Here is a 20,110-nt window from a genome sequence, read left to right as displayed (position 1 = left end):
CCGATTTTAAAATTTTGAAAACCGTAACCGAACCGAATTAACCGAATTTTTTTAATTTGAAAACCGAATTTCTGAAATAACCGAACCGAATTTTCGAATTGAGTCGGTTAATTCGGTTTAACAAAATTTTGCTCACCCCTAATAATAATGTGTAGTTTATATGTTATCAAGTATAAGTGTCTACTAAAATAAAGGTGACTAGGAAAGTAAAAACATCCAATAGAAGAGCAGGTCTCTTGTGAGACTGTCTCACGAATTTTTATTTGTGAGACGGGTTAACTCTACCGATATTCATAATAAAAAGTAATACTCTTAGCATAAAAAGTAATATTTTTTCATGAATGACCCAAATAAGATATCTGTCTCACAAAATACGACCCATGAAACCGTCTCACACAAGTTTTTGCCTCAGTAGAAATTGTTGTCAATTTACATGATAAATAAAAAAATTGCATATCATTGATTGTCAAAAAAGATTGTAATAATTGAATATTATAATAAAATATATGTATTATTGACAGAATATTACAAATAACAAAAGAAAACAATATGATAAAAGATATGAGAAAAATTTTAGTAGTCCAAATCTTTTTTTAAAATTTTAAAAATATGTTCCAAATTAGTTACATATGCTAATTAACACGAATTGTCAAAATTTACAATACTATTATCATTATATTTTGTTGAGTTAATTAATTTTATTTCAAATTCTAATTATTTCAGCATATGTTTCTCACGTGCAACGCANTATATAACGAACAATCATGTATGGAATATGTAACGAGCTTCGTATCGTTTCCAACTCTTTTTCCGTGTATATATATATATATAACGGACAATCATGTATGGAATATGTAACGAGCTTCGTATCGTTACCAACTCTTTTTTCGTATATTTAAAATGTTACATAATGTTTTTAAAAAAACAAGTATGTGAGACCGTATAAATTGAAATTCAGTGGATACCAAATTGTCAAGAAAAATAAATGGGCATTAATAAAATATTAAATAATTGGCGATTTGACTTTATATATTTTGTAGATAATTTGTCCATAAATAATAACTTTAGGAAGGATTATTGTCAATTGGTGGAGTAATTTAAGCCAAAAGCAGCTCTCTCTGGCCGGCCGGCCTGCCTCGACACCCTGTTCTGCCACCTCTTCCTCTGCTTCGGAAACCCCACAAATCTTAACAGCTTCTCTTCGATCCACCATTTTTTATTCTTTCCCCACCATCGAAAAACCACTTGTAGTTGTTGCGTGTCTTGTGAGTTGTGCGTGAGAGAGAGGAGAGGGGAGCAGAGGCGAGAATCTGTGAGAAAGATTGTTCTTGGTTCTCACTCTTTCCACCCTGTGAGCTGTAGTTTGTGAAGGGGAAATAGAATCATTTATTACTCTTTATTGTGAAGGAAGGGCCATGTTATTGATTTGATTGAAATTTGAAGCCACCCCTCTCTGAATCAGCGAGCAACACTGTCAAGAATAACACGTACGTCCACCGTCAACGTCAACTCGGTGAATGTTGATTCCATCGTTCTTCATCTGAAATATCATTTCATAAAGGAACAGTTTCGTGTTTACCTTTCTTTGGCCCTCAGTTTCTGCGATTTTCTCGGCAATGGAGATGCGTGGATCACTCCCTTTTAATATTATATCTCCTCAGAATGTCATCCCTCTTTCTCTGTTGATATGGACTTAAAACTTTTTTCATTTATTGCACGTGGCTTGTATATTTCTTCTCACAACTTTCAATAGATTTTGATTTTACGCGTGACACTTTCGGTGTAATCATTTCGCATCTTCCAGATTTTCAGTGACATTTTGATTGTAGATTGAGGTCTGTGGAACGAACATGTTGACTTGTATAGCTTGCTCGAAGCAGTTAAATACTGGATCTCTACGCGAGCGCCCGGAGGATGAAGAAACCGCTGCTACTCCCTCCACTAAACAGGCCATCAAAGTCCTTACAGCCCAAGTAAACACCATTTTCTCTTCTGAATTCATAATTCGTTCAATGCAATTACGAAGTAATAGTTGCCCAAAAGGGGCATATTCATTAATTTAAGATATTGGAAATTTCGTTGTCTTCAATTCTTGTGTTCTAGATCAAGGACATGGCCGTGAAGGCGTCAGGTGCGTACAAGAGCTGCAAGCCATGTTCCGGCTCTTTTAAGAACGATCAGAGCCGAGCCTATGTAGACTCGGAGGCCGGCTCCATGTCCGAGAGATATTACGGTTCTTACAGAAGAGCTTGCAGCTCAAACTCCACGCCTAGGTCCTGGGGAAAAGAAATGGAAGCAAAATTGAAGGCCCTTTCAAGCGGCTCGTGCACCCCTGCTTCTGTGAGTGGGAGAACCGAGACAGTAGTGTTCATGGAGGAAGATGAACCGAAAGAGTGGGTTGCACAGGTGGAGCCGGGGGTGTTAATTACATTTGTTTCACTGCCTCAGGGTGGAAATGATCTCAAAAGGATTCGATTCAGGTACATTTACTGTTACAAGCCGTACATGCCTCTAATAAAAAAAATTAAATTCGACGAATAATTTTTCTAAAAATTTAAATTTTTTATTTTCAAGATTCACTCTGTCGTCTCTCTTGCCTAATTAAATCTGAAGTTTTTGGTTCATATCTTCAGAATTTTTTTGGTCCATCCTTGAGTTTGATGGGTTTTAAATAAAATTTAACATATTTGATTTGACCAACCTATGTGTTTTAGAGACCGATAATGTACTACCAAACATTGCCAGAGGTAAAATACCCATTTGAGCTGAAAGCTGAAAGTTTTAAATAGTCTGCGAGGTGAGATTCATGATGCTCTGATTTTTTTTGTTTATTTTGGGGGTTTGTGCTTTGAATCATACAGTGGCGTGGTCGTATTGAATGGGGCATGTGGAAGCCAATTATTTAAACCTCCAAATCAAGTGGTGACAAAGGGTGGTCTTCACTGGCTCATAAAATTTGCTTCATCTTAGTCACTCACTCTCCACACGAAACAAAATCTTTAAAGAGCAACTCTATTGCTCTATCGTAGATTTTAAATATATACATATTTGATTTGTTAACACTTAACCGTGATCATTGATGAAGTGACAAACTCTGACTTTGAGAGGTGTGAGCTCGAACCTGCATCAGAGTAATCAAACTTTTTTTAAAAAAAATACCTTCTGATTTAGGAAAGAAAATTAGAGTATTTCAGTTGAAGTGGCTAGAAATTGATTGTCAGAAAAATTAGGAAAGAAGATAGTAATATTTCGGTAGTCAGTGGGCTGAATACCTTTTAAATTTATCATGAGATGAAAGGAGAACGGGTGGTCACCGAAGTTGTGATGGACCTTGTTCCTACATTTCTTTGGTGTATATCTGTTGCTGAATTACATGCAATTTATTGAATTACCAAGTGACACATCAGGTTAAAAATTCAAGCGTCCATATTGATAGTTTCAGTGAACGGTTGTTGCATTGCCTGAATGAAATATGATTAGAATCTGACAAAAAAGTAGCCTATTAGGTTGGAGAATCTGTTGAAGTTATATATCAATCCAAAATTACTTGTGAAAACGTGCGAGTTTGGAATACACTCTTTTACTTGGCATGTTAAAATTTTAGACCAAGCACATATTTGACACGAAATTGGCATCCAGTAGTTGTGTGATTTAGGACCTATTATCCTGAAAGGAACAACATATGAGCTCCCTTGTTAGAAATCCCATGTACAAGTTGTGCTCAAATACTTCATCATCTTACTTCTTCTTTATTGTTTTTATAGCCGAGAGGTTTTTAATAAATGCCAAGCTCAACAATGGTGGGCGGAGAACTACGACAAAGTTATGGAATTATATAATGTCCGGATGTTCAATCGTCAAGGGATACCCGCGCCAACTCTACCACAATCTGAAGACGAGGTGAGTCAGTGTGACTGTGGTCGCATAGAAGCCTTGTCCTACGCAAAATTTTTGTTCTTGTAGAATGCAGTGTGGAAATAGTCTCTTTCTATGGGCTTTGAAAAAAATAATTGAACTAAGAATCTTATTTTTCTTATCAGAACTCGAAAATTGAATCTGCTGAGAATAGCCCAGTTACACCTCCATTGAGCAAAGAACAACTACCCCGCAACTTCCATCGCCCGACGGGGGTGGGCTATTCGTCATCAGACTCACTTGAATGCCACCCAATGCATTGTGAACAAGGCCATGATTCCAACATGCTTATTTCGACTCCTAAACTCTCGAGCATCAGTGCTGTGAAAACCGAGACATCATCAATAGATGCTTCCGCAAGGTCAAGTTATAATTCGAGGGAAGTGGACCACTCTGGAGAGCTTTCATTGAGCAATGCCAGTGATTTAGAGACCGAGTGGGTCGAGCAGGACGAGCCTGGAGTATATATTACCATCCGCTCTTCGCCAGATGGTACTCACGAGCTTAAAAGAGTGCGGTTTTGGTGAGCCGTTCTACCTTTGTACACTTTTTTGCTTTTATCTCGTGTCCTAGACAGATTATTAAAGATCTTACACATTGAATGCAGCCGAGAAAGGTTTGGAGAAATGCAAGCAAGGTTGTGGTGGGAAGAGAACAGAGCGAGGATTCAACAGCAATACCTGTGAATGAGCTAGCAAGGTTATCGGTAATAGCCAATAATTATCTTGAATGTAGTTTTCTTCAACCCCTGTCAGTTCATGTAGCTTGTCTCTGCTAGGAAAATATGTAGTTTTCTTCACCATTTCTTTGTATTTTCCTCTTTTCTCTATTCGTTTTTGTGATGTTTTCTTGATCTGGCTGTGGTAAGAGGGGGCTGTAGGGGAATCAGAGATGTTTGATCCGATGAGAATGTGGATTTGTAGCTAGATGCTGTTTCTGGCAAATTTGCATTTTTTTTTTCTATCCTTACATTAGATGAATAATGTGTAAAATATGAGCACATTATCCATCTAATACACCAAATTGTAGTGTATTTTTAGACAACCCTTTCGTATTGTATTTGCCAACATGGACTGCCACGAACTTATATTATGTAAGCTTCGATTGTGGGATTTCAGAGATAAACGTTTACAGGAAATTGTTCGATTCAATATCATTTGCTATACCCAGGCACCTACACATGCTGATCCACGTATTATTAATTTAATTAATAAAAATAGAAAAAACTAAATTTATTTTGACTAATGTGTCACAAAAACCAAAACCGCAAAATCAATCGAGTTCAAATTTTTTCGTGGTTCTACATGCACGTTATCAGAAATTTAAGACTCTGTTTCGATCGAAAAAGTACCAGTCTTTTTCTATCATCTATCTAAATCCAATTTAAAATTAGTTGGATTGATTGATTTGACTTCAGAAAATCAGGGGTTCATAAATTTTATTGTTGTATATATCACAATTTGGATTTGAGACGGTGTTTGAGGTGATGATTTGAAACGACTCTATATTGGGATGTATTTATCAATAATTTACCAAATGACCCTGCTTGATTTCTCTCTTGAAACAAAAACTTAGTAATATTTGGAACAGTAATTTGAGAAATCAGCAAGTGACTGGGGCTTCCTGTTTCGTTCTGATGTTAGCACTGTTTTATGAATGTTTTGATCTCCCTTTTATGTCTTTCTTGATTGATTAAGGAGCAGCATTATTTCGCGTCGTGTTTACTTTGTGATTCCTGCCAATTGTTTGAGGTGATTTTAAACTCAACCTCGGGATTAACAAAAGTTGTCTCCTTTATATGTTGTTCTTTACTCTTTTGTACACTCTGTTCTCTACAAATGGCGAGGCAATCGGGAAATAGAAGATAAGATGCCTTGTGATATTCTCCGGAGTGGTTTATCCCGTTATGTCACTATCTTAGTCAGTCATAAGGTCGAGATGGTCGAGTCTATGCCTACATCTGAATTAACATCTCTTAAATAACTATGTTCAGTTGATCATTTGGTGATCTCATATATTTTTCTTTCGAATAACCTTGGATCTTGGTCTTTCAGATTTGGACTCATCCATCGTGCTTTTTACAGTGACCATATCTTTATACATGCATAAAGAGATTGCTGGTGCTGATGTGCCATAGAATTAAAGGTAAGGAACCTGGTTGCAGTTGTATTATGCGCACTTTAAGATGCATGCATACAGTAGTTGTGGCTGATTCAGCCTAGGGATTGGCAAAAGCTGCCACTTTCCTGTGAATGTTTCTGGATTCTTATGTCCCCAGGCTGAAGTAATCTTTCTCTGTCTTTGCTTCGTGTTTGTGTGTACACTACAGTCCCGCTTGGATGATTCGAGTGTAGAAGTTGGTTTGAAGAGTAGAGTTTTTGTTTCCCCATTTTTCGTTTCCTTTTAATGGTTGGATTAATTCATATCCATTTAGAAATTCTACTCTAATTTTAAAAAAATACAATTTTTTCTCCAAACATGAAATTCCTTTTGTTTTCAAGGGAAAAAGAGTACTTGGAAAATACCAACGTTATAAAATATATTCTAAAACTAATCATTTCTTTATCCAAATAGTCCCTTAGTCAAAGAAATACAGCTTAATGCATTTTGAAGAGCAAAATTCACTTTGCTTTAAGGAAAAAAAACTAGGCATCGACTTTTTTCCTTCTATAAATTTAAACCCGACCCGATCTTGCTTGTTACAGTAGATTTGGTCCACCAGAGTAATACATTGAGTATTAAAGTTTTAATGTAATGTCAATTTTGATGTGCTTTAACCCTTTTGCTCACTTTGCCTTTCTTCAACAGTATAAAAATTCGGAAGATGAAAAAGCATGTAAATCACCATAGTGGTCTACCATGTTAACTCAAAATCTTATCAATTAATTAATCCAAATCTTCTGCAACTGTAACATTCATATAGTTTACATCAAATTTAATGAGTTGTAACTTTGTTTTAACTTCTCGTCAATAAATTAAATATACGTGATAAATCTTTATCAGTGATATACATATTGTTATTAAAAACATTACAGAAGATTTCTCCATAGTTTTGTCGTGATTTTTTCACGTCGAATGCACATTGGAGGTTCATGTCTTCATCATTCATTGATATCGGTTTCTCATTTGAGGGATATCTGTACCTACTCCAATATATATATGCACACGTTGATATATATATGTCCATATATATGAATGAATGTATTAGATGTAGTTGGGCAAATTGGCCTTTTAGAGACCCCCATGGCTTCAATCATTTTGAAAGGAATGTATGCCTATACTTCTCAATTTTGATCTTCTCTCGACATGTCGATTAGCTATCGTATAACGGATGCAATCAATCTAACTGATGAACATACTCAAAGTATAAAAATTGTTCGTGAACAAATAAATTAAATAAATATAAGTTTTTTTTTTTATAAAAAAATATGTCACCACGATTACCAATTCACAGCAAATATATTTGAAACCTTCTTCGCGTGACCAATTGCTCCATTGNATCTTTCCTATAGGAAAAAAAGAGTTAAATGAATGATTTTTTATTTTTCTAAATAACAGTAGTTTATATTTACTCAACAAAAACATATATTAGGATTGTAAATTCTTTTCTCGGAAAATTTTAGATTTAATATGTATGTTTGTCGTCTCTTTATGATTTTGATCTTCTATATTAACAAATTTACGTCGTAGTCGTTATTAGTATTAACTTTTTTTTAAAATTTTTTTTACATATGATTCTGACATATACAGTGTCACATAAACACTTTAAATAAAAATGACTAAAATTGTCGAAAATTCGAAGATATTGACTAAAACTGAAATTTAATAACATAAATGACTAAAATCGCAAAAAACAAACATGCAAGACTAAAAAAAAATTTCCCCTATTTTTTGTTTTGTTTTTTTTAAAAATAAAAATATATTTAATTATGGCCTTACATTCATCGATCGCATTATTTTTCTTAGTCTAAATGGTCCTTCAGTAAGGTGAAGTCAATAAGTCAGTTAATAATATCATATCACAAAACATGAACCGAATCAAATCTTGATCACTAAATTCTTTCCATTGAATACATTCACAGACAAAATAGACCCCACGACTGCAATCACATTCCACTTAGCTTAACACAATCCAGACCTCTAATTATAAATATTTTAAATTACTGTTCATTTTAAANTACGATCCGTGAGACCGTCTCACACAAGTTTTTGTCTATTTTGAGATAGTTAATATTCAATATATTTTATTGTTTTAATTCTTGGAAATAAAATTTTGTTGTGCATCAAATATGGACAAAAGATATAAAATCATCTACTGTTTTTATTATTTCTTTAGTAAGCCAGGATGTTTTTTAATCAGATAATGTTAAAAAAGGAGATAAGGTTTAATATTCTGTATTATCTAGTAAGCTGGAATGTTGATCAAATTCTTTATTGAATAAATATATATCATACACAGATAAACCATTCGAGAAAAAGGTTTAGACCCACGAGTGAAAACCACACCTTCATCTCGGTTTGGTTAGATAAAATAAAAAATTAAAGGATTCGCACTCGGTTGCTTACATTCCACTTTATATGTAAAACTTATAACAATTCTTAAAAAATAAAAAGTATGTTTTTCCGTGAGTCGGATTACCTTGGTCCTTATTTAGAATCAAAAGTAATAATTTTGAGATTAAAATGAATAATTTTTCATGGATTGGATCATATATAAGTTTTGGTTGACCTGTGAAATGATTTCATATGAGTTTTTGTGAAAAATAAAAGCATTGATAATAAAATTTCAATTTTATTGCTAACGTCTTAATAATATAATCTCAATAGAGAAGAAACATGTAAGACAACCGTTCTATTAGAATTTGGCTCAATCGGTCAATCTGCACACCTAGCTACCTCGCAAACATATGAAGTTTGTTATTCTCGATGAATTATATTTATTTATTTTATACACGCACATACACATTAGCCATGGACGAAAAAGACGAGAATAAACCCATTTTTTTAGTAAATATTAGAATTTGGTTAATTAGCAGATCGGATTATCTAAATAAATATATAGATTATGATCTTTACACAGTCGTAGAGTTCGTCTTTTTTGTATTTTTGAGTTATGTAATATTGAAAAATTGGATGCTAATTGGGTAATCTCCTAACAAATTGGACTAAAATGCTATAATCGTTGCACGTATATATGCACATTAGCCCACACCTAATAAATGAGAGAGCATTGATTTGGACGTATACAATTTTGACACGATCAAGTCTAAGTCTATTTACTTAGCCAAAAATTTATGTGCCGACAGAGGCATTCTACAATTTTTGAGGTGATAATACATAGTACGTTTTCCTTTGTTCGGACATTTAAATTTTCAAGATCAATGGTAATTTCACTTGAACGAAGGTGTTAAATTAATATTTTGATGTATATAAAATCCGACATTATCATTATCAAAATTTATAATTGGTGATAATTATATATCGATAATCATAAAATTATATGTAAATATGTATATATAATTTACTTATAAACAGTAACATCATCGATAAATTAAAGAGTGTGATCAGATAGTCCTTTAAAAAGGGGTGGTGTTGGGAAGTAATGGAGCTGGAGTGTTGATCTTGGTTCATCATTACAATTGTCTCAATCTTTGTTTCTTTGCTCCCTTTCCGTTCTATTTTCCTTCTTCTTTACTTCTTTTCCTGCAACTTTTGACTCTTGAAAACCAGACAATAAAGCAACGATACTCTTGCTGTCACCATATATATCATCATGTATGTTTCGAACTGTTCTTCTAATTACCCTTCGTTTTCCTCTACACTTCTTGATTCCATTTACCGCTCCTTTGATCTTGGAGAAGAGGGAATGGGGATTTACAGGGAACCCATCAACAAGAGAACCACTGCTGATGTGTTTCCAAGTGATCAGGAAGAAATGGCAAACTTTCAGCGGGTTTGCATGATCGAGAAATTGATGGAGAAGAGGGTTGGTGATAAAGGTGTTTCGCGGAGGAAGTTGTCGGAGGCCAGAAAGTGGAGGAAAGATGGGGGTAGTTTCAGTTTCAGCAGCTCTTCCGATTCGAGCTCCGGCGGATGCGAAGCTGATGAAATATCTTTTCCTGGAGCTACTTCACGGCGGCCGAAACCGATTAGAACAGGAAGTTCTGGTCATCATCATCAGGAGAAAAGTCGGGAAAATCACCAGGATTTTGAAATGAACAGTCGTGAGAGACGAGGTTTAGCTGATCAATCAGAGCCGAATCCGAAGCATGAAAGCGGGTTCCTGAAGACCAAATCAAAAGCACTGAAAATATATGCCGATTTGAAGAAGGTGAAACAGCCGATTTCTCCCGGCCGCAAGCTCGCCACGTTCTTAAACTCACTCTTCACCACCGCCGCCGGAAGTTCAAAAAAACACAAAGCCAACGCAAATCCTCACCACTCTCCGGCGTCAAAATCCGCCAACACATCCACTTGTTCGTCCGCTTCGTCCTTTTCCAGATCATGTCTCGGCAAACCACCGTCGTCTACTGGAAAACTTTCCAGCGTCGCCAAAAGGTCTGTTAATTTTTTCCCCGGAAGCGTAATTGATGACGAAGAATGTCAGCCGTGTGGGCGGAAAGCATTACCTCGAGAAAACAAACCAATCAATGCAGCTCAATATTCCGAGCTCGTAAAGAACAACTTTAATGGCTTCAACAGTATCAAATCATCCATTGATGAAGAGCTTAAGGCGCATGTGATGGAGTACAATCGCAGAGTGGAGGATGCGGCAATGGATTTCCTGAGAAAAACCCATTTCACTAACCGAGTTTTCGATCAAGAATCTGAGGAAGAAGATGAAGATGACGACATGGAAAGCTGTGCAAGTTCTGATCTGTTCGAATTGGATAATCTTTCCACCATTGGAGTGGAGAGGTATAGGAAAGAATTGCCAGTGTATGAAACCACCAGTGCTGACGCCAAACGAGTCGTTATCAATTAGGGTTGTTCTGTAATTTTTTTTAAAAAAAATTTGTGGGTTTATTTATTCTAAGTAAAATTTGAAATGATCTCTTAGCATTTTTATTAATAATTTTTTACAAAGAAGATTACACATTGCTTATTAATTATCTTTAAAAATTTTCAAATTGTTACTTGATGAGTGAAAACGAAGATTGTGATGAAGCAAACTCGATGAGGTTTAAAAGGGAAGCAATAACATATTCCAATATTCTAATTAAAAATAAATAAATATTGATGGAACTAATAGTGTGAAAAAAGAATTCGATCCGTCAACTACTTGAACCAACTCAACTCACTCGAATTGACACCGGAACTTACAATCATTATTTTTTTTAATGTACAGTGAGTAACTCCATAAAGTCTATATTTTATTAACCTAAATGAAATTTAAAAAAATGAATTAATTTTTATGGACCCCTCCAATCTTGATCCCTGAAGAAATGAATTTACTTTGCTCCGGGGTAAACCACATTGTGTAATCAATCTTGTGTGATAACTAACTAATTAAGCCCTTTTCTTAGGGAGCAGGATAAACAAGTTTTTCTTCATCAAGTTATCCCAATTAATAATCAATACACGCACAAGTTTAAATTAATGTTATTAAACTTTGAGTTTATATATGTAAAAGAGAGCCTAATTAATTTCTAAGGTTCAGTACTTCCAATGCAATAGCTTCACGCATGCAAACCTATTTGGCACTGGGAATAATAATATATAATATATACATACCCACTGAACAAAGCTTCTGTTCATTATTAATTAATACTTGAAACTTAATCATTGGATAAGAAAGTGGACGCATGCACATTAAGTATGAATATAGAAAGTTTAATCATGATATACCTATGCTACAGACCAGAAAAAAGAAATTAAAGGGAAAATAAATTTTTTATCTACTTATTTGTCTTATTATTTTAGTTTTTGGTCTACTCCGTATTCAAATTTTGGTTAATATAACATCATAAAATGTTGACGTACTGTTGTACCTGAAATTGTTGACGTGATTAGCGTTATGTCAGTAATCAGATCAAAATAGTCGAATATTAAAAATTGGTCAACCAACATTTGAATATTTCGGCTAAAATCCAAAATATAATAACTTATTAGATCAAAAAAATTATATTTTCCCTTGTTAAAAATATAATTCACCTTTTAAATACATTAAACCCCAAATTAATCCTCGATTCAACTCATATGGATATAACAATAGAAAAAGTGACAACATTTTACTCGAAAATACTGCATTTCAAAATTTTTGGAGTGGGTAATTAAGATTAAAAACATTGTACTTTGTGAAAAGCAGTAGTCATTATGAAAATTATGGCAGTCCTCTCTTTGTCATTTTGTTTTAATGCTTGACGCATGGTAATTTATAGATTAGTTAATAAACTCATTCCCTATGTCAAGTGTACTTAATTGCAATAATTAGAGTGCTGCAATTTTTAAATTAAATACTTAAATTGAGTCTGAATTTCAAGTATTTTTAGATTTTATATATTATAACTCTTTTATCATCTATAACATTTCAATTAGACAAGATATAGGAATTGCAATGCCAAAGGTGTAAGGAGGAGATTATATCTTTTATAAAATTGTCTCTCAAAAAATTAGAAAAGAAAAAAACGAATTTTTAAAAGTTAAAACGCATTGTCTATTGAATTTTTTTTTTACTACCCTTCCATGCATTTATTTATTTGTTTGTGACTTGACGCCCAACCTCGATCGTGTGAAACCATAGCTAGCACGTCTATCTAAGATTTGAATCCACAATTCTTCATCAACCACTAATCAAATACAAAAACTATCGTGAGACATAAGTTAATTTTGTGAGACAGATCTTCGATCCAGTTTAATTTATGAAATTTATTAATTTTTATATCAAAAATATTATTTTTTATTACATATGTGGACTGAATCGATCATCCGTGACACCATCTCACGAAAGACATACTCATAAACAAACACCATCTATTAACCAAATGCCACAAGAGTTGTTACATGAATGTTTATTGTGGGCAAACCTTGTTAAAAACCAACCATGCAGGATTGAGTGGCAAATCTCTATACAAATCCATTTATGTGGCTAAATTGCTTGGTAGGGCCCGATTTCAAAGAATCAGTTGTCCATGCTTGGGGTGCAAAAGGGGTTCAATCCCATATATATTAATCCATTAATCAAACTATTGTTTTTGGTTGCCTTTTTCTGCTAGGCCACCACAACAGTGTGCTGGATAGACTTAACTGTAATCACTTCTTTTCGTTAAAATGGCATGGTGGGAGTCGTTCCATTTTAAAACTCGATGATATATTTTTATCGGCAAAAACTTAGCTTGATTGGGGTCTACTTTAGGAGTAGATATTAAAAATAAACTATCTTGGAATTATATGATGGTGTGTATTCAAGTAGAGTTTAGCTCGAGTGCCACTTCAGTTACATTAGTTTTCTAACCTCTATTTCAGGCTTGATTGGTGTTGAGTTTTTGCTGCTGTTGATCAAATTTCAACATTGAAATATAATGAATAACACACCCTTTTGGCCTTGATATATAAATGTGTGTGTGTATTTATTGATGGATTTGAAATCTAGATGAGTTTGATTTATACGAGTTTTAAATAATTCCCTTACTATTTTAACTCTTTGTTTCCAAGATTATCAGGCCTTCTCTAAATCCAAACCCAAATCGTTTCAAAGGTAGCCCAATAAATTTGGTCCGAGTTGCTCAACGGATGGCACAACGGATTTGATCATAATTCTGGGAAAGTCGAAAGTTTTTGGCAAATGATTGAATTCACTTCACTACGCAGGGTTTATACAATGAAAAATTTTACATGGAATATGTTATTTGAACAAACACTATCCTGTCCTCATCAATCATCGCCAATTCCTATCACGTCCTCCACACTCCACAGTACATACAACACAAGTAAAACAGAAGAAATCTTACATATACACATGCTACAACTGCAACTGTCTCCAAAATCAACCAAACAGAAAATTAATCCAACCGTGATATCCCCATGGTACCACCTAATACACCTGCATTAAGAGAAGTGATTTCACGATTAAAAAACTTGAGCTCCAACACATGGCAACAGATACCAAACTCAATAGGATTGTTGCTCTCACTACAGCCACGGACTAAGAGAGCATGCTGCAGCAGCAAATGCATGATTCAAAACCATTTCTATAAACTAAAGGGGCAGGGGCATATCTAAGCCCCTCACACGCCGCAAAATGAAAGATTTTTTTTTATGTATGCGACTTTTCCAAATATAAACCTCACGTACAAAATATAATAGATATAGGTCAACACAATAGAGGTGTGACAGTGAACACTTGTCAGGACTAACGCTCCTCACAAAGAGAAATTACTCTAATTGGCTAGCATTATATACACGATAACCTGAAGAAAGATGGAGTAAGCAGCAATTGAATAAGCACTGACGTGGACCTTATAAGTGGCTCACATTCAAACCTCAAGATCCGTATTATCATCGTGATGCTTTAAGCAATGGCATATTTGATTGTAGGCCTCCACACTTTTTTTTGTGCACACAGCATTCCATTGTTTTTTGAGTAGGTCATGCGGATATCCCGCCGCATAGACTTGAATATGTTTTCGAGTTCATTAATTATTTTGACAGTGTCCTGGACTATAATATTTCCTTCAGGTCTCAAAATCCGATCAACCTCAGAAACCAAAGCCATGATACCACACCTGCAGGCTAGAAATCGAAATAATTAGAACAAGCCAAAAACATGAGTTGTCCGAATCAAAACATTGGATCTCACACGCACCTTGACCTGGCTTTTATCTTTGAGAAAATATGATCGGCGTGGAGAAGATCATAAGATCTTGGATAAGTGCTAAATGATTCACACCAGTCGTGGTAAATTCCAAATAGATCTCTTGCATAAATAATTGGCAGTATATCAGGAGCATCTATAGAGACAATATTCATAACCCACAAATTCAATTCTCTCAGAGCAGCAGCAAATCTGCAAATAAAGCCATTGATAAGAACAAGCTAGATAGCACGAGACTGGAAAAATGAATAGATCCCAATAATGCTACCATGGGGTAGCGGGTAGCCTATACGAATTCAAGACAAGAATGTTCAAAAGATTTCACATCTTATTACGAGCAAGTAAAATTTTATGCAAATAAGGAGAAAGATATTGCGTGTTTGAGCATAAACTCGGTAAAATGGAAAAAAAACTATAAAAGTAAACTGGGATACAGAATATTCACACATGAAGATCAATAGATTTTGTATTTGAACTGAATTCACTCCATGAGATATGCACCTCCTGTGCAACAGTAATTATTGTTATAGAGGCCACATAGAAAGCAGGAAGCACAAAAATTAAGAAATGAATCAAAATTTATATTGTTGAACCTTCTGATATTTTAAACTGTTTGTTCAAATCAGATCCAGTGTGTGCACGTTTCAGAATTTGCGCAGTGTCTGAACTTATTCTTCCTTCAATTTTTTCATCATCAAGCAAGTCCTTTACTGTCATAACTTGATCATCTGTGGCAGGAACTAATGTGCCATCTCCAACAACCTAAATATGAGATATTGAGATCATAAATCAATCATTTTTGTCTAACGAAACATTTCTCCATCAAATTTCTGACTCGAGAGAACAACAAAAGGGAGATAGCACGGAAAATAAGTGGATCAAGTGGCACTTCTAACATGTGGACTTCTAACCAAAACACTGCATTAATGACACTCCCAAGTACCAATCAACTCAAACAGCAACAAAGCCTTGCTATACACATCACACTAATCAAGAATTGGACTGAACTTGGCAGGTATATTCACCGGGAACACACGCATTAAGAGCGCAAATCAAGACATCATTGACAAAGAGCTCAAAAAACTCCCAAAATAGGAATTCTCTCACTGTACAATCATCCTTGCAGAACTAATTTCACCGCCAAGATGTAACACAATGTTGATCCTCGAATAGGTTAGTTAAAGAGCAATTACAACAGTCTTTTCACACATTGATATACCCGAACAAGGTGGTAAACGACAGGAACATCAGTCTTTGGAGGCGGCGATATAGTGGTTCCATTTATCTCGGTGAAGTTATCTTTAACTTTAGCTTCCTCATCGACCACTGTCTCCATTGAAAATAACTCACATGCCGCTTCTGCCAGCAAATTGAGGAAGAAAACACAAAATCTCCTCAATCAAACTCGATTTTAATCTTCAAAACTAGATGACGCAGAATCATACAGCTCATGCATGATATAATTCACGAACTAAGCAGAAAACATCATAATACTAGAAGGAATAACCGTAACTGAACTCACCACTCTATCCACTGAATTCAGATAACTACACTGAGAATCATCGAAGAATAATATGCAAGGGAATAATCCAGTGCCTGGCGTTAGGAAAGTGAACCGAAATCCAAAGGGGGGATTAGGGTTTCCAATTTGTGGTTTGAGCCACCTGAGCCGAAACCAAGAGGCGTGAATTAACTCGATTTGACTGTGCATTTTCCATTTTATTTTATCAAATTAAAAGAAGGAGAATTATAAATTATAAATTTCAAAAAAATTATTAAAATACAATAAAAAAACGAGAAATTGGCCTTCAGTCCACAGCCGTCGTTTTTTTTTGTGTTCAGTCCCTGGGTACTTTTTTAGTACCACATTTCCACATGAAGTGTACCACATTTCCACATGAAGTGTACCACAATTTGTATGACATAGTACCACAATTTTGTGGGTAGGGAGTGAATCCAAAGAAATGTTTTGATTGTGGATTTTTCACCAACTTACCCTTAAAAAAAACCCTTCATTTTCTTTTGAATAGAAAAAAACCCTTCACTTGTTACAACTTACGCGCATAATTTAATACCCTTACTTATATTTTTAATTAATATATGTATGTACAAAAAATATATATATTTACTTGGTTTTGACAACAATTAAGAAAATCATTGAAAAAAGTTTACAAGTTACCACCAAACTTCCTGTTTTATTCTTATTCAATTTTTTCAATATTGCGTTAGCGCGGTATCTTAATAAAAACAAGAAAAAATGTTACTAAATATAGAAACCAGACTATATATTTGTGATAAACGAAAAATGAAAAGAAACTCATATAGTTACGACAAAAAGAGTGTGTTGTATTTGAATTAATAGATTTGAAGTTAATGATTTCAAACTGATAATAAGCAATCCGCTTATTTTTTTGGATACATCCACTTAACATCGAAATTCGAATCCACAACTATTTATTTTTGTGTCATTATGACGTATTTGAAATTCATTTATATATGAAGTTATTTCATATTTTTCTTGAAACATTCTCTAGAATCCAAATTTCTCCTTCAAACGACCTCATAAATATGGTCTTTTTCGGAGAGTTAACTATTGACTAATGATTTCACATCTTGAGAGAAAAGTATTGGATTTTGGAAAAATTGGCATAATCATACAACAATAATTCAAAAATCAGATTATGTAAATGCATTCAAGGACTTACTATGTTTTGCCATATTTCCTCTTTATTCCTTTTTTATTTTTAAAGTAATCAAATAATATAAATCCTATTTTTACGATATCATTATGGCATTTTGTTCTATATTATTATAATATTTGTCCTATATTCTCTAACACGTTGAGTAAATATTTCTCACATATCGCATGCATAAAAATCGAACGTGTGAAGCATTTTTTTTATAATAAATAATTCAAAAAAATATTAATTAATCCATAATATAATAAAACATCGATCCTAAAAGAAAATTTGCATGAGTCAAAGAATAATTATTTTCAAACTAATTTACACTAATTTTTAGAATGCTAAAAATGGTTTAGACTTGAATTTTGAGCATGGTATGATTTCACGAATTAATTTGTATTGGGCGATAAAAATACAATTTGACGTCATAAAAATCACTTCCCAACAAAAACCTAGTATAAATACAACCTTTCAGCGGCTTCTTTTTACAAACCACTATATCCACCGTGAATTCTTTCAAAGTTCTCGTTCAAATCTATTGCGTTATTCTGGAATTTATTGATCAGCGCATACCGAAAATAGTACGTTGTCTGTTCAAATCCGAATATATTCAGTGTTTTGTCATTTCTTTTTCGTCGTATAATTTTTTTCTTATTTTTTATTTTGTTGCGGCCATTTAATAACTTGTGACTAAGAATTCAATGTTACATTCAATTTTTTTTTGTGTGTAGAACTAATCAACCGACTAGTGGAAATGGTGATGGCAAATGAAGCTGGGAACATCCCATCGAGTTCATTCCATGGGATGGTGCGAGAGATTCATGTGTTGCTTGTGGATCATGATACGGAGTCCTTAATGAACACAACAAAAATGCTAGAAATGTGTTCATACAGAGGTAAATAAAAAATTAAATTTAACTCGATTTATATAAATTTATAAATCAGAGATGTTGTGGACTAAAAATTTTAAAGTATACATGTTCTTTCATTGGATTTGCGCAAAACAAATGTTCAAATTTTATATTTATGAAAAAAAAAATTTGAGAGACGGTCTCACGGGTCGTATTTTGTGAGACAGATATCTTATTTGGATCATCCATGAAAAAGTATTACTTTTTATGCTAAGAGTATTACTTTTTATTGTGAATATCGGTAGAGTTGACCCGTCTCACAGATAAAAATTCGTGAGACCGTCTTACAATAGACTTACTCTATATTTATTATTACATTCGTTTCAAATATATAAGTTTGTTTATTTTTCATATAGATTGGAAAAACAAATTTAATTACAAACTTCTCATTATATATCTATTTAATTCGTATTGTGTGAACAAATGAAACATTTATCAGAGGTTTCATTAAAAAAATTATTTCAAATAATTATATAACATTTTATTCTAGAAAGTTATATTACCTATTTGTCATCATCTATTTCAAGTATAATATATATATAGAGAGAGATTGCACCAACATCCATTCCAAAAAATTAATTTTTTTTAAAAAAAATCTTATCATTTGAGAATTTTCTCTAAAATTCTATGCTTTACTCCTGATTTTTTAAATACTAATAATATTAATAATAATTTTTTTTTATAATTTATATATTCATAATTCATTATAAAAATGAAATTTTTTAAATTTGTCATAGCTAGACTTGTTATCTATGTTAAATATATATTTGTATCATTTCATCCTACCAGACCGGATAGGATTAAATCGGTTCTCAATTATGGAATGATGGAATCAGTCCAATCTTGTATGATACCGGATTAGATTATTTCATATTTATTGGATTGAGAGTGTAACCCGTTTTGAAACCGGAACCGAATTTATAAACGGATTGGATGAATTATTTATCAAATAAAGTATTCAACAAACGATATCAGTACCATATTCAATCGGACCAAATTAAAATATTTTTAGATTCGACTCAATCCAGAATCAATACAATGGGTTTCCGGATCGAACCGGATTAAAATCAGACCGAATCTGGGTCGATGAGCATCCCTAATTTCTATCTATACTTAGCTTTTTTCTTTTTTTCTTTTTCTTTCAGTAACAGTAGCGGGATTGGCATCTGGTGCTATATCGACGCTGTCGAGTGGGAAGGCCAAGTTCGATATTGTGATGGCGGATGTGAACTCACCCGACCTCCGAGCATTTGAGCTTCTGTATCATGCTGTCAACATGGATTTACCTGTCATCTGTGAGTTCTTTTTATAAATTCAATATTGCATCTCCATTTTTAAAAAATAGGGATCCATATTATATCATTTATCTGATTTCACTTTGCCATTGTTTCCAATTTTAAATTATATTTACGCGTTAATTCACACCATTCAGTATTCTGGTGTCTTTCTTCCATTTTTTTTTGGAAACAATTTATGATCACTTTAATTTTTTTCAAGTAGAAATTTAATAAATGACAAGAATTAATGTTAGTAAAACAAATAATATAATATTCCTTTTTAGTGTTGTAGTTTAAATAGATGGATTGGATATGAATATTGTATTTGAAAATTTTTAGTGCTAATTAAATGTTTACATTTATTAATAATATAACATTAATCATATCAAACGGAAAGTTTAATTATAAATATATATTATAAATCATAAGAATTAATTTAATTAAAATATATAGTAATATTTCTTTAGTTAGATTTTGAATTAGATGAAATTCAATGCTAAAATTGTGCTA

General features: G+C 33.5%; 3 protein-coding genes across 11 annotated transcripts; 2 read left to right on the top strand and 1 right to left on the bottom strand.

Moving 5' to 3' along the window:
• Positions 1–1,067: 1,067 nt before the first annotated feature.
• On the top strand, positions 1,068–6,748 carry LOC140978269 (protein Brevis radix-like 2). Of its 3 annotated transcripts, none has more exons than XM_073443164.1 (6): positions 1,068–1,973; positions 2,104–2,480; positions 3,765–3,900; positions 4,041–4,438; positions 4,523–4,621; positions 6,000–6,748. In XM_073443164.1, the coding sequence occupies exons 1-5, from the start codon at positions 1,851–1,853 to the stop codon at positions 4,599–4,601; spliced, it is 1,113 nt and encodes a 370-aa protein (XP_073299265.1). In that variant the 5' UTR covers positions 1,068–1,850; the 3' UTR covers positions 4,602–4,621; positions 6,000–6,748. The 3 variants fall into 3 exon arrangements, with proteins under 3 accessions (XP_073299265.1, XP_073299263.1, XP_073299264.1); XM_073443162.1 differs by having other exon boundaries at positions 5,970–6,747; XM_073443163.1 differs by lacking the exon at positions 6,000–6,748 and having other exon boundaries at positions 1,068–1,487; positions 1,830–1,973; positions 4,523–4,924.
• Positions 6,749–9,486: 2,738 nt separating this feature from the next.
• On the top strand, positions 9,487–10,964 carry LOC140979225 (protein BIG GRAIN 1-like A). The gene has a single exon (XM_073444550.1). The coding sequence runs from the start codon at positions 9,689–9,691 to the stop codon at positions 10,898–10,900; it is 1,212 nt and encodes a 403-aa protein (XP_073300651.1). The 5' UTR covers positions 9,487–9,688; the 3' UTR covers positions 10,901–10,964.
• Positions 10,965–13,699: 2,735 nt separating this feature from the next.
• On the bottom strand, positions 13,700–16,444 carry LOC140978827 (uncharacterized). 7 transcript variants are annotated; one of them, XR_012175636.1, is made up of 5 exons: positions 16,251–16,444; positions 15,948–16,087; positions 14,720–15,490; positions 14,325–14,639; positions 13,700–13,957 (listed from the first exon to the last, which is right to left on the bottom strand). XR_012175636.1 is itself a non-coding variant. In XM_073444057.1 (4 exons), the coding sequence occupies exons 2-4, from the start codon at positions 16,062–16,064 to the stop codon at positions 14,904–14,906; spliced, it is 303 nt and encodes a 100-aa protein (XP_073300158.1). In that variant the 5' UTR covers positions 16,065–16,087; positions 16,251–16,444; the 3' UTR covers positions 14,788–14,903. The 7 variants fall into 7 exon arrangements, 1 of the variants encoding a protein (XP_073300158.1); XR_012175639.1 differs by having other exon boundaries at positions 14,726–15,490; XR_012175635.1 differs by having other exon boundaries at positions 14,325–14,920; positions 14,997–15,490.
• Between the last annotated feature and the right edge of the window lie 3,666 nt (positions 16,445–20,110).

This window comes from Primulina huaijiensis, chromosome 6 (genome assembly GCF_012295235.1).
Source record: "Primulina huaijiensis isolate GDHJ02 chromosome 6, ASM1229523v2, whole genome shotgun sequence".
Lineage (NCBI taxonomy): Eukaryota > Viridiplantae > Streptophyta > Magnoliopsida > Lamiales > Gesneriaceae > Primulina > Primulina huaijiensis.
This window is presented reverse-complemented; position numbering and strand designations above follow the sequence as displayed.